This window comes from Scyliorhinus torazame, chromosome 4 (genome assembly GCF_047496885.1).
Source record: "Scyliorhinus torazame isolate Kashiwa2021f chromosome 4, sScyTor2.1, whole genome shotgun sequence".
Lineage (NCBI taxonomy): Eukaryota > Metazoa > Chordata > Chondrichthyes > Carcharhiniformes > Scyliorhinidae > Scyliorhinus > Scyliorhinus torazame.
The window spans coordinates 98,970,159-98,985,507 of NC_092710.1; the positions used below are offsets into that span (position 1 = coordinate 98,970,159).

The window sequence follows — 15,349 nt, forward strand, 5'->3', positions numbered from 1 at the left end:
CACCGTCTGCCATGCCAACCCCCCCCCACCAAACTGGCTGCCCCCATCAGCGGGTCATCACGTGGCCCGCCCATGGTCAACGGTCACATCAGCCCCTACAGGGGGGCACTGAATGTGGGCCGCAGAGCGTACCACTGGCATGGACAGCAACAGCTGGTGGTACCCATTGCAGCAGAGATGGCACTAGGGCTGAGGCACCCATTGTGTTGCGCACCTACAGGGTCAGGGTGCGGGGTTGGGGGGGGCTTATGCAGGGGCAGGGGCTGCAGTGCCAACCGGGGCCACCATGTAGACTGTTGGACCTGGTTGGGCACAGAGGTATGTATGTTAACAATTCGGCCTTTCACCCCTGCCGACAATGGATATTGGAATTCAACCAGAAATAGTGGCCTTCCTGGGGGATGCCCTGCGGCTGTACGAGCTGGAGCTGCTCGAGGAGGGGGAAGCTGCAGCAGCGGAGCCTGCCCCAGAGGAACGGGAGGCGACCGATGAAGATGCAGAGCCGGCCGCCCAGCAGGTCAACGAGGAGGAGGTGCTAAGCACGGCTCGTGTGTACCGGCAATGCACGTCTTTCGAGGAACTGCCGGACTGTCAAGGTGACGGTCGCCCTGAATCTTTATCCCACGGGGCACCGAGGCACTGAGTGGGGAACTGTTCAGGATCTCACAGAGCTCAGTGCACAGGTTCATCCACGGCGTCACGGCGGCCCTATATGCCCAGTCGGCCCGATACCCGGGCAGTGTGCGTGACGCCTTAATCCTGGCACACTCACTGGTTCCCAGCCCCTTCGAGGTGCCCTCAACCCTTTTCTGGGGGGTTGTCCCTGGGCAACAGGGACTATCCACTGCGGTCATAGCTGATGACGCCATCAGGAGGCCACGGACCGAGGCGGAGACCCAGTACAATTACGCCTATACTGCGACCAGGGGCATGATCGAGCAGTGCTTCGGCATCCTGAAGATGCGGTTGAAGTGCCTGGACCACAGTGGGTCACCCACATCGTGGTGGCCTGCTGCGTCCTCCACAACATCGCGTAGCAGGGTCATGTTGGCTGAGGAGGAAGAATACAGGCCTTGACCGATGTGGAGGATGTGGGGGAGGGTGAGAATAGACAGGACATGGGGCCCGGTCAGGCACAGGAGGCCACGCAACATGTGCGCCAGGACCAAGACGCATGAGACGCTCTGATCACCTCCAGGTTCACCGACAGGCGGGGGATGGGAAACTGGCCAGAGGCACGGACACCGCATCCCCCCCCCCCCCCCCCCCCCCTCACCTAGTACATATCTGATGCACTACGGGTTGTGGGTCCTATAGCGGGTCTGGTCCATGGGATGTCAATGATGGCAACCCACTCTGCAATGAGCTCTGGTGCTCCACATCATTGGACAAGCTCTGATTCCTGCCCACGGTAGCACTTTCCACCTTCTACCTCGGTGGTCCCTGCATGCGAGCTGGCCATCCATCACATGGTCACATCAATCCCTTGGTGTGGCGGAGGTGGGGATAGTGGGGGGTGGGGACAGTAGGGGGGGTGGGGTGGGACACCAGAGCAGTGAGCACTGGCTGAATTGTGGTGCCTGAGCCAAGCCCACCCCAAACATCTGCCCATTCCCCCCATCCTTGCGCCCCCTCTGCGGGCCATCCCAGACCAGCCCACCTCTTACACCCTTCTGGCAGAGCACCGAGACAGTTTGTAACATGTATTTAATCACAGGTATTTAATGTGAGAACATATATACAGATTTATGCTCTACCCTCTAACGCTAAACCGTGCCCTGCTCCCGTGCCAACTTAACTTGTGTCTACTTTACTTGCCTTACGTGTCCTAACGTGGTGGATCCCCAAATGTTACATCAGGAGTGGAGGCGGCCTGCTGTGATTCCCGCCCTGTGACCACCCGTGTGGTGTTAGCCTGTGTGGTCAGCACCACCTCCTGCTCCTGCACATGGCTGGACTCCTCCACCTGCAGGTGCTGGATGCTTGATGGCAACCGCTCATGTTGTCCCTGGCTCTGTGACTGCATCTCCACATTCGATGGGACTGTCCGTTCCAGAGGCCCGAGACCCGCCTGGACAGCAGCTAGTCGGCCCACCTTCCGTTCTTCCGGCCCCTCGGGAGTTCCTACCTCCATTTGCTGTACCATGGGTGTGTCGTGCTCACCAGAGAGTGCCCCAGGAGCCCCTTCACTAACGTGCATTGCCGAGGTAAGTGTCTCTGGGATGGTAGGGGGTGTTGGAGGCAGCTGGGATGGGAAATCAGTGCCATTCCGGACTCGTGCTCCGGGGTGTCTTGGGTCTCGGATCGATGGCTCACGTCCGTGTCGGTGGCATCGGCACTGGTCGGCACCTGGGGTTCTGACTGCAGCTGTGGCTAGAGTCGGGCGTGGGGGACACCAGAAGGCTCTGCCCATAACCAGTAGGTCCTGCAAGACACAAGACAAGACGCATGATTAGACCGCGGGCCGGGGGGGAGTGAGGGTGGTGTGGGGGTGGTGGGGAGGGTGGTGGTGGGTGTGAGGGTTGTGGTGGGTATGGTAGTGGTGGTGGAGCGCGGATATCAGGGTGGTGTGGGGGTGGTGTTGAGGGGGGGGGTTGACACATGTATCACGGGGAACCGCAACTCAGCGATGTCTCACTTCCTGGCCCGGTGCTGACCTCCACCTCGGCGACTGACCTTTCCTCGGCGACTGTCCTTTCCTCGGTGACTGTCCTTTCCTCGGGCCCACCAACCACGTGCACTGCCCGGTCCCCCTCCAGTCTTTACCCGCTCCGGCGGCTATGGGTGGCCTTCTCCTGAGGGGGACACAGAAAATGCACAATGTTCAGCAGTCCAACGACACATGCAGCTCAGGGGATGGGTAGCTCCATCACCTCCATACTCCCAAAAAGCCTTGATTCACTGCAATTCGCATACTGCCGCAACTGGTCCACTGCACACGCCATCTCCCTGTCCCTACACTCATCCGCGAGCATCTCAATAACAAGGACTTCTACATCAGACTCCTATTTATTGACTACAGCTCCGCCTTCAACAGCATAATCCCAGCCAAGCTCATATCAAAGGTCCAAAACCTAGGACTTGGCTCCTCACTCTGCAATTGGATCCTCGACTTTCTGGCCCACAGACCACTATCAGTAGGAATAAAGAACAACACCTCCTCCACAATAATCTTCAATACCGGGGCCCCTATAAGGCTGCGTATTTAGCCTCCTACAACACTCCCTGTACACACATGACTGCATCGCAAAATTTGGTTCCAACTCCATCAACAAATTTACTGACGATACGACCTTGGTGGGCCGGATCTCAAATAACGACGAGTCAGAATACAGGAGGCAGCTAGAGAACCTAGTGGAGTGGTGCAGCGACAACAATCTCTCCCTCAATGCCAGCAAAACTAAAGAGCTGGTCATTGGCTTCAGGAAGCAAAGTACTGTACACACCCCTGTCAGCATCAATGGGGCCGAGGTGGAGATGGTTAGCAGTTTCAAATTCCTAGGGGTGCACATCTCCAAAAATCTGTCCTGGTCCACCCACGTCAACGCTACCACCAAGAAAGCAAACAGCGCCTATACGTCCTCAGGAAACTAAGGAAATTTGGCATGTCCACATTAACTCTTACCAACTTTTACAGATGCATCATAGAACGCATCCTATCAGGCTGCATCACAGCCTGGTATGGCAACTGCTCGGTCCAGGACCGCAAGAAACTTCAGAGAGTCGTGAACACAGCCCAGTCCATCACACAAACCTGCCTCCCATCCATTGACTCCATCTACACCTCCCACTGCCTGGGGAAAGTGGGCAGCATAATCAAAGACCCCTCCGACCCGGCTTGCTCACTCTTCCAACTTCCATCGGGCAGGAGATACAGAAGTCTGAGAACACGCACGAACAGACTCAAAAACAGCTTCTTCCCCACTGTCACCTGACTCCTAAATGACCCTCTTATGGACTGACCTCATTAACACTACACACTGTATGCTTCATCAGATGCCGGTGCTTATGTAGTTACATTGTATACTTTGTGTTGTCCTATATGTATTTTCTTTTATTCCCTTTTCTTCCTGTGTAATTAATGATCTGTTGAGCTGCTCGCAGAAAAATACTTTTCACTGTACCTCGGTACACGTGACAATAAACAAATCCAATCCAATCATCCTGCCCACCCTGAGGAGGTTGTGCAGTTTCTTACGGCACTGCTGGCCGGTCCGGACGATGTTGCTGATGGCGCTGTTGGCCTCTACCACCTGGGCCCAAGCACGGCGAAAGGCGGCGGCTAGCAGCTTCCTTCCCGAGGCAGGATACAGGGTCGCCCGCCACTCCTCCACGGTGTCCAGCAAGGTTTTGAGTTCGGCGTCAGTAAAACAGAATGCCACTCTCCTCGCTGCCATCTTATTGGTTGGGATGGTGTGTGTGGGGAGTGAGGTGTGTATATGCGGCTGCAGCTTGTCAGCCTCCTGAGTGTCAATCGCAAACCCGGCGAATCCGGCACCATTTCACATTGGAATCGATTGTGTTCCTGTGGCGCCAGTGCTAGCCCCTCAGCAATTGAATCAGTCCAGATGCGGCGCCAGTTTTGCTGGCGTAGAACTCCACGAATCCTGTCCCAGCGTCAACACTTAATCTCAGGAACGGAGAGCTCCGGTGATGAACTTTCCCTTTCCTTTAAAAAAAAGTTTTAGGTCAGCATCCAAGAGTCCACATAATGCAATGTCTTTTCATAATTGAAAAGAAGCATCCAAATCATGGAGAAATAGTTTCCCCAACAATATTTTCTTCAAAACAATTCATTGCTTGTAAAATTGTGCATTATATTTCTAATTTCTATATTTCCAAGTGAATGGCGGAAGGTGTGTGATGCACGATCAGTTGGGACGTTGTAGGTTAAAGTGAAAAGGATGTAGGTTGGCCTGATTCTGGCGTCTGGACATGTGCACTATTGAAATTCGACTCCCACTCCTCTGAGGCAGGCTGCATTCCCATGGATTCCGGTAACTTGAAATGGTGGCCTGAGGTGGAATTGTAGCAGGAAGTCGGCATGAATACCTCCTGCCATTTTTATCTTCATCTGCCAAATTCTCTCTTTAAGGTGTGCGATCAAACCCATGATAGGATAGAGGGAACATGGTTGGCAGAAGGAGTAAACTGGATTAGACGAGAGATCTCATATAATATGAATGATGCACGATCAATTGGACAAAGACGAGAGTTGAATACAACTGAGGCTTTATTGCTCTAAGATGTGTGGCCTCCCCCAGCAGCTGGTGAAATGGCTGCTGCACGGAGGACACACATATTTATACTCCGCCTACTGGGCGGAGCCAGCAGGCAGGGACTACCGCCGTACCTGTAGTACAGGTCCTACCGTACATCACCTAATATAGGTGCAACTGTGGTTTACCACAATGAAGCCAAGAATAAATGTTCTTTGACTGAAATCTGTACTCACAATTTATGGACACAAACCATTGCTGTTTATGCACTGAACATTGGATATTATTACAGATACTCACATTATAAGTTTGGTAATAATTTCATTATAATAGCAGTTTTATTTCATTATTTGCCAGTTGGTAGTTCTTTTGTCTTGGACTCAGAAGATCTTGGGTTCTTTGCACTCTAGAAATTTGACCGCAAAGTTTAGGCTAACACTCCTGGTGGTATACTGAGGGAGTGCTGCACTGTTGGTGGTGTGATCTTTCAGATGAGAGGTTAAATCCAAGGCCCGTTCTGCCCTCTGTCAAATATCCCATGGCACTATTATGAAGTAGAGCAGGTGACTTCTCACCATTTTCAACCTACATGACTAAAATCAGTTGATCTAATGGCCACATTGCTATTTAAAGGACATTGCAACGTGCAAGTTGGTTGCTGTGCTTCTGACAATACAAGAATGAGTATTCTTAGAAAAGTACTTCATTGACTGTAAAACTCGTTGAAACATCCTGAGTTGGTGAAATAAGTTTTAAAGTATGTTTTTATTTAGTTGGGTCGTGGATGGAGAGGTGGATTCTTGGTATTGTTTAATCTGTTGGCTCCAGTGACAGAATTTTACATTTCCCCGACCGGCAGGTTTGTGGTCAGGATGTGACTGCAAAATCTCTCGGATATCCTTCCCGCCCATCCTCTCCCACCTCTCCACAATTTTATGCTTGGATGTGCGAGGGCGTGCCTGGCTGCCCTTCACCCAACTTGAGGCCCCTAAGGAGTCAATCATTGACCACTTAAGGGCAGTTTCCCATTCAGCTTAAATTTTCAGGATGGTGGGGGCAGCACGGTGGCACAGTGGTTCGCTCTGCTGCTTCACGGCACCGAGGTCCCTGGTTTGATCCCGGCTCTGGGTCACTGTCCGTGTGGAGTTTACACATTCTCCCCGTGTTTGCGTGGATTTTGCCCCCACAACCCAAAGATGTGCAGGGTAGGTGGATTGGCCACGCTAAATTGCCCCTTAATTCTAAAAAATGAATTGGGTACTCTAAATTTTTCTTCTTTTAAATTTCCAGATGATGGGAGATGTTCAGAGTTCTGTATGGGGATCCCGGAAATGAACCGTGTTCATGCTTCAGGCGGGAACGGGATTGGGGACACATCCATCAGCAAGCTCCAATTAATGCTTGGTGGAGTATTAAATGGCTGTGGGAAGTTAATTTTGAACAGTATAAAATTAATTTTTATGGGATGTGGGCTTCCCTGGCGTAGCCAGCATTTGTTGCCAAACCTGTCCTTGAGAAGGGGGTGGTGAGCTGCCTTCTTGAACCGCTGCAGTCCATGTGGTGTAGGTACACCCACAGTGCTGTTAGGAAGAGAGTTCCAGGATAGTGAAGGAAGGGCGATATATTTCCAAGTCAGGATGGTGAGTGACTTGGAGGGAAACTTCCAGGGGGATGTACACCATCAACTCCTCAGATGGCAAGTGGGAAAACCCGTCATCCTAAAATTCCTGACCCGGGATATTTTGGTTTGGTGTCATTGACTTCCTTTGGATGTACACTGGCAATTTGAATCTCCAATTGTAAGAGTATGCCAGCTGTTAATCCTTTAATCCAGTGTTTTTCAAACTTTTTTTTCCCGCAACCCACTTTCGCCAACTGGCTGACCTTTGGGACCAACACCGGCCAACCTTCGCAACAAGCCATGTTTGCTTATCTTTAGTGCGACAGGTGAGCTTGCTTGGTCCTCACGATCTCACTCTAGTCAGGTTCTCAGGAGAGAGGGCAATGCGCATATCAGGTGCAGAGTTCAGCCGGTTCCTTTGTACTGTCTTCATCATTGTGAGGACGGAAATTCCAACCTCACACATGTCGATCACTGTGAAGGGCAATAGCAACAAAATACTTGTTTTACTCAGCACTGGATACTTCTTGGAGACGCTCCTCCAGAATGCTGACAGCCTCATGGACTTGGGCCGTGTTTTTAATGTGCTGTCACAGATGGGGCGCAGACGTTCAGTCTCTTTAGCCTCTTATGAGTCAGCTGTAAGTTCATAATTGACTCTGGGATCTCAAACACAAAAGGATTTTTCACCCACCTCTTTCAAAATCTGAAACTTCTCCTCTGGAAAGTAGTGACACAAACTGATGATAGTGCACCCTGATGTGACTGAACAAGATTTGTCAGTCTATTGACAGATCCCTTACTAACATTGTTTTCTTTGATGTGTCATAGCAGTATGGGGAACATGTAGTAGTTTTGGCTTTGCACTCGCACTTGCCAAACTTTCAATGACATTTGGAAAGCTTCAATTTCTTCACAGTGCCAAAAGTAATCATCATCCTTCCCTTGCAATTTGAGGTTCAGTTCACTTTGAATTGAAAAGATGCCCGCAAGGTATCCAAGTTTCATCACCAAACGGATCAGTGAGAGGGGCCGATTTCTCAAGGTGCAAAGTGTGGACTTCATACCTCAGTTCATAAACTCGGACAAACACCCAACCCCTTGACAGATAATGTACCTCTGTGTGGAACAATAAATGTGTGTCCTCAGCCGCCATATTGGTACACAGTGCCTCAAAAAGCCTGGTATTAAGTGCGCTGTGTTTAATAATATTCGCAATTTGCACAATCTGAAATGTCTGTACTTTCATCCAGTTGTATTGAGAACTCCTGTGCTGACATTAAACGAGAAATAAGCTGGGCTTCTAAATTCTCAGCAATATCAAAAATTCGGCAAACCACCGTGTTACCACCAAGTGGGATGCATTTTAGTTCTTCAGCTGACCTCTCATCCAGGACTGTATGAACCACGTCTATGGCTGCAAGGAGAATTCATTTCACTGCTACAGTGTGGGGCATTTTTGCTTTTGCTACATGGGCCGGGATTCTCCCCTACCTGGTGGGGCGGGGGGTCCCGGCGGGATGGAGTGACGTCATCCCCGCGCATGCGCAGGGGGGGGGGTCACTTCCGCATCGGCCATTGTGGAGGCTATGGCCGAGGAAGGAGGAAAAGAGTGCCCCCACGGCACAGGCACGCCAGCGCATCGGTGGACCCCAATCGCGGGCCAGGCCACCGTGGGGGCATCCCCCGGGGCCAGATTGCCCCGTGCCCCCCCCCCAGGACCCCGGAGCCCGCCGTCGTCGCCAGTCCCGCTGGTAAGGTAGGTGGTTTGATTCACGCAGGCGGGACTGGCATGACAGCAGCCGGACTTCGGCCCATCACGGGCCGGAAATCGCCAGGGGGGGGCCCGCCGACCGGCGCGGCGCGATTCCTGCCCCCGACAAATTTCCGTCAGAGAATTCGGCGGCTGGCAGGGGCGGGTTTCACGCTGCCCCCAGGTGATTCTCCGACCCGGCGGGGGGTCGGATTGATGCTAGTTGTGCTTTGTCATTCAATGTAACATTTTTGCGAAGGATTCAGCTGACAATTAAGTTCTCACTGCACCCTTTGAAAAAAATTAAGAGGTTTGTCCTTGAACATGCTTAGTCTTCAAATGTCTTTGATGTTTTGAAGGTTTTAAACTTTCATTTGCCAGGACTTCCCTGCAAGTAACACACATGGGCTTTGCATCCTGATTTGCACTGGGACAAATTAACAAAGCCACACCTCAAGAAATCATCTTTACACCACTTTGTTTCTGATTTCAATTTCTTCTCAGTAGTTCACCAGATTCCCTGGAGCTCTGTATACAGATCACACTAGCACTGCTTTTTCCTGCTGTGGACTCTCTTGAGACACTCACACTGGCACTACTTTGCCCTGCCATGGACTCTCGTGACCAGCTCTCTCCAACAGATTCAGTTGTGAGATCCTGGCCTGTTTGTGTCTCTGGCCCTCTCTTCCTTATAACAAAACAATCCATCTTCTGTTCTTCACAGACTTTGCATGCTCGCAGATAGAAAATGGAAGAATCTCTCCTCTGTCATTTCGAGCCAAAAGCATGGACATGCGTGACATCAATGTTTATGCCAAGCACGCAACCTGCTTTCTGCCACCACATCTAGCGGAAGACTGCATAGTTCGCATTTAAAATCCCGTCACCGCCAGAATTCTCAACCTAAAAGCTGATTGCGGCCATTGGGTGCTTCTTCCCTCATTGGGAACGTCATGACCGATCGCTCCGCGACCCTCCCGACTCGTGCCCATGACCCACCTGTGGATCGCGACCCACAGTTTGAACAACCCTGCTTTAATCATGCATTCACTCTGATGCATTCACTCTGAATCATGCAGTGTTGTAGTGTTTGATTTACAATTATCCTGGAATTGGGAGTGTTTAGATTTTAGTATTAACCTGATTCTGGACCTGGCTAAATTGCTGGCATGTGCTCCAGTCACTTTGTCGATGCTGTGGCTGTTCTGTTCGCTTGTAGATTAGTGGGATCAAAGATTATTTGTAGACTGAGGTGGAACCATACTTTCAACTTGTTTTGTCTTATCTTGTCTATAATATGCCCGTGCAGTGTAATTATTTCATAACCTTTTAAACCTTCCTCATCTGAAGCAAAATTCAGCTGTCATGTTGCTAGGAATCCACATTTCTATTTAATAAGGGGATTAACTCAATTTAGCAAAGCACTTATTGCAGAGATTGGGTTCCAAAGTACTGTTGTAATTAAGTACTTTTAAGCAACATGCTCCCCTTGGGACCATTTGCAGTTCGAGGACTTGTGCACAATTGAGTCAAAAAGCAAGCAAAACCATTGTAAGATGTCTGTGCCGAGATGGTGGAAAACTGCTTCACTGATAAGAAAGGTTCACTCACCTCAAGACCCAAATTACAGAGTTGGAAATAGGATGTGTGGGAGTCAGATGAAACCTTTTCACCAAAAGATAAAGAACAGTAGAATACTGTATTAGGGGAAGAAGTGGACAAATTTAAGGGACGCTTGGTAGTAAGCGGGAGACTGCTAGAAGATAAGTGGGACTGATCAATGAGATAAAGGCCAGGCTTGATTGATCCAACCCAATTATTTGCCAATGACTCTTCTTAGTCTAATTTTCTAGTTCTGCTCCTCAATGTCACCCTGTAGAAGATGACATTGGTGAGGTTACTGTTCATCTTGTGTCGTTTTCTCAGTTGGTTGAGTTCCCCTGTTGGCCCATGGAATGCACAAGACGTACCCAGGTACTGATTCAATGCTTATGGTGTACCAGCACTTAAAGCAACCTCAGGGGAGCAAAGGACATTTAGGGATACTTTCCTGATCAGGTGAAAACAGCAATGATTGCCATGTATCTGAAGTGATTAGCTGCTTCACTCTGTGGAACCTGGAACAAGTGTGGCTTTGTGCTGGCTGGTCACAGTTCATTCAGTAACAGGAGTGAGCCATTCAGCATCTAGTCAATTAAATCATGGCTGAAATGCAACTGCATTTTCCTGCAGTGTTCCACATCATTTGACACCCCTGCCGAAACAACAATTTATCTGTATTGTGGTGTGTGTGTATAGAAATTATAATTATGCCTCAGTAGAATTTTACAGTGCTGTGCTAGTGTCTAGTCAGGAGTTTATTATTCTACATGTGCTGACAGCATGTTATCTAACACAGTCTTTACTTCCTCACTTGTGCTCACAGATGCCTTATGTCCAACCATTGAGACAGAAGAACTTCAATCACAAGGGCAGCATGTTGAAGCTTCAGGTAAATCTTATTAAATTATTAACATCGCTTCCTATTTTGAAAAACCCATAGTGTGATTGTTGTTTATTTTGTTTGTATCATGATTTACACTAGTAGACTTGGCTGCTTCTTACTCCTGACAATTCTATTAATGTTTTGAACTAACAGAAAAGTCTCCAGTAACGCAACATGGGAAAATGGGAGTTCATCACAAAAAAACCTTCAATTATCGTTTTATTTGAAGCAAAAGCAGCCTTCAGTCTGTATAAAGATCTGCTGCGGGATTCTCCGTCAGCGTGGGGGTGGCCACAATGGGAAACCCCATTAGCCAGCTGCGGGAACGGAGAATCCTGCCCCTTGCTTTTTCCAAATCTCCTTTTGCTGCAATTAAGTCATAATTGTGTCCAGGTCAAAAATGTAATTGCACTGTTTTAGAACATTAATGTTGAAAATGAAGGTGGTGAGCAAGTTGCTGGTGAGGTAAAGCTGGGTGTCGTCCGTGTACATGTGGAACCTTACATCACATCTTCAAATCATGTCACTGAGGGACGGCATGTCATAGGAGGGGAGTGGGAGGGGCGGGGGGGGGGAGGAGGTCAAGGATCGATCAGTAGAGGACACAGAGGTCCTGACCTTTAAGAAGTAAATTCAACTGGTAGTTAATCCATTTTTGGATTGGTAGCATTGGATTGGACCATGGATCGAAATCCTGTGGACTATCCATCTCCATTCTCCCTAGTTTAATCTCATGCCTGCTTACTTGTTGAAATTAACATAGAACAAGGAACAAAGAACATTTCAGCACAGGAACAGGCCCTTCGGCCCACCAAGCCTGCACTGATCCAGATTCCTTATTTAGACCTATAACTAATTGCACAAACGATCCATATCCTTCCATTCCCCGCCCTCATGTGTCTCTCAAGATATATCTTAAACGTTGCGATTGTGTCTGCCTTCTCCACCTCCACTGGCAGCGGGTTCCAGGCATCCTTTACCCTCTATGTGAAAACTTTTCCCCGCACATCTCCCCTAAACTTTACTCCTCTCACCTTGAACCTGTGCCCCCTTGTAATTGAGTCTTCCACCCTGGGAAAAATCTTCTGACTATTTACCCTGTCTATGCCTCTCGTAATTTCGTAGACCTCAATCAGGTCTCCCCTCAGCCTCCATCTTTCCAACGAAAACTATCCAAGTTTATTCAACCTCTCTTCATGGATAACATCTTCCAGACCAGGCAACATCCTGATAAACTTTCTTTGCACTCTCTCCAAAGCATCTGCATTCTTCTGGTAGTGTGGCGACTAGACCTGCATGCAATATTCCAAATGTGGCCGAACTAAAGTTCTATCCAAGTGTAACATGACCTACCAACTCTTGTACTAAATGCCCCATGAATAATAATAATCTTTATTAGTGTCACAAGTAGACTTATATTGGGACTACAATGAAGTTACTGTGAAAATCCCCTAGTCGCCACATTCCGGCACCTGTTCGGGTACACTGAGGGAGAATTCAGAATGTCCAATTCACCGAACAAGCACATTTTTCGGGACTTGTGGGAGGAAACCGGAGTACCCGGAGGAAACCCATGCAGACACGGGGAGAACGCCAGGGTCCCTGGCACTGTGAAGCAATAGTGTTAACCACTGTGCTACCATGCTGCCCAAGGCAAGCACCAGATGAAGCCAAGGACCAGAACGAAAAATGTTCAAAAACTGTTTGATCCATCTTCTGTGCTTTGAATTGTTATTTAATGCCCAGCCGTCCAAAGCACAGCACGATCACGGATATAACGGGGCCAATGTGAACTGGACCCATCCATTTGGAAACTGCTGAGATGGAGAGCAACATTTGCTAGATCCTACACTCCCATTGAAGTGGTTATAGATGACTTTAGGTGCGGTGTAAACCAATGTTCAAATTAATCCCATAGCTTTTCCCACTCAGTGAGGTAAGTTAAAATTAACTCGAATTTGTGAATCAACTTTGATGAATGAGTGAGTTATTTTCTGAAAAACTGATGCTGAAAAGAAGAATCATAAAAATGCATTAACACTTTAGAAAAAGGTATAAGTACTTAATGTTGATGTGGTCTAGTATTTATTCCTCCAAAAGGTCCATTAAATATTCATACAAGTTAACCTATCACATGTGGCACCACTTCTAGTCATAGAGTTTACAGCACAGAAAGAGACCCGTTGTCCATCGTGACTGCGCCAGCCATCAAACACCTGTCTGATCTAATCCCATTTTTCACCACTTTGGCCGTAGCCTTGAATGTATGATGTTTCAAGTGCTCATCTAAAGGCTTCTTAAATGTTGTGAGGGTTCTCGCCTCTACCACCCTTTCAGGCAGTGAGTTCCAGATTCCCACCACCCTCTAGGTGAAGAACCTTTTCCTCCTATCCCCTCCAAATCTCCTGTCCCTCACCTTAAATCTATCCCCCCCCCTAGTTATTGACTCATCTAATAAGCAGAAAGTCCCTTCTTATCTACCCTATCTATATCCCTCATAATTATGTACACCTCAATCAGTGTTCAGATTCATTCCCTGGCATTATGAAGTGCAGTGTTTCTACATTTTAACACACACACATTAAAAAAAAATGGGGAATGGTTTTCTTAAATTACGTCTGGTTGTTATGAATCACAACTGACTGTGTATTTTTTGCCCCACTTAAACGAACAAACCTATGAGTATAGAACAGGAGGCAAACGTGCAGGTACCATAACCAGATGAGATAAGAATGTAAATAGTAAAATTAGGGGAAGTTAATGGTGAAGTAGTAGCGTTACTAGACCAGTAATGCAGAGGCTCTGGGATTTGGGTTCAAATCCCCTCATAGCAGTTGGTAGAATTTAAATTCAATTAATAAAAATATAACTAATTTCAATAATAGCGATCATGAGACCAATCATTAATTGTCATAAAAGTCTATCTCGTTCAATAATATCCTTTAGGGAGGGAAATCTGCCATCTGTACCTGGTCTGGCCTACATGTGACTCCAGACCCAAAGTAATGTGGTTGACTGTTAACGACCCTTTGAAATGAGCAAGCAAGGCACTCAGTTCAAGGGCATTTAGGGATTGGTTACAAATGATGGCCTTTCCAGTGACGGCCACATCCCATAAACAGATTAAATTTACAATCATCTGCTCCTGGGATGTTTCCAGGCCCCATTCCCTGTGTTCATTTTGAGATCGCTTCTAGACTGGAATTATTCTTTACACATCACTGCTTTAAAGGGAAGAATTCAGTTTGCACTATCTCAACGTGAAATAGCAAAACAATATAGCTTTACAATGAGCAAATGTTGGTGGTGCACTTTTTCATGGATGTTCAAAAGCAAGGTAGCATTGGATACTGGTGACCTGAAATAAGAACAGAAAGTGCAATAGAAATGGTTCTGACATCTGTGGCGATGTTTCTGTTGAACATTAACCTGAAACATTAACTGTTTCTTACTCCACAAATGCGTCTTGACCTGTTCAGCATTTTTATTTCAGAGATGTTCTTGGGTTTCCAAAATACTTGGGTAAAATCAATTTTGCCGCAAGCATTTAACTGGCCAGAAAAAAAAACTAAAGTACCAGATCAGCAGTTACAGTACATCAGAGAAACAGGCCATTCTGTCCATCAGGTCTATGTTGGTGTTTGTGTTCCACACAAACCTCCTCCCACCCTTTTGCATCTCATCTTATCAACATATCTTCCTGTGCCTTTCAACCACATGTTCTTACTTAGTTTCCCCATAAATACAACTTGAGACTAACAATAACTCAGCCATATGTTGCCCAGTCAACGTTAACTGCGGAGGCCATTCATTATATGCTTTAGCTGGCCAAGTCGTCTGTCATGGGTGTAAAGAAATATAAAGTGCCATTTTCAAATCAATTGACCCATTTTCCTGGGCTAGGGCTCATAGGAGATGCAGGACTGAATTTGGATGGGCTCTCTTGCATCAAGACTGTGCACCTCAGTGGGAAGAGCAGATTTCCACCACAACAGCATCAGAATGTGTGCGAAGGAGCCTTAACAGGTCAGGATGCCCCAATGATCGATGTGGAATCTCACATTAGGGCCTTGGCAGAGACTGATGCCTCTAATAGATGTGCCTGATGTCACCTGGATGGAGATGGAGCTACGACAAAGTCCTCTCCCTCCATCTGGGTAACCCTGGAGTCCATCAGTGCTTCTCACGTGACGCCCCAAAAAGGAGTGTTCGGTGTGAAGCACCTCAAAGCCTCTGGTCCCACACCTGCCACCATTTGGAACAAGCTGTCA

General features: G+C 48.0%; 1 protein-coding gene across 1 annotated transcript in view; it reads left to right on the plus strand.

The window, feature by feature from the left end:
* Window positions 1-15,349, plus strand: part of LOC140410352 (uncharacterized) — a 485,957-nt gene that overhangs the window by 35,028 nt on the left and 435,580 nt on the right. The window contains exon 3 of the mRNA XM_072498368.1: window positions 11,019-11,084. Within this exon, the coding sequence (XP_072354469.1) occupies window positions 11,019-11,084 (66 nt within the window). The remainder of the gene's footprint in view (window positions 1-11,018; window positions 11,085-15,349) is intronic.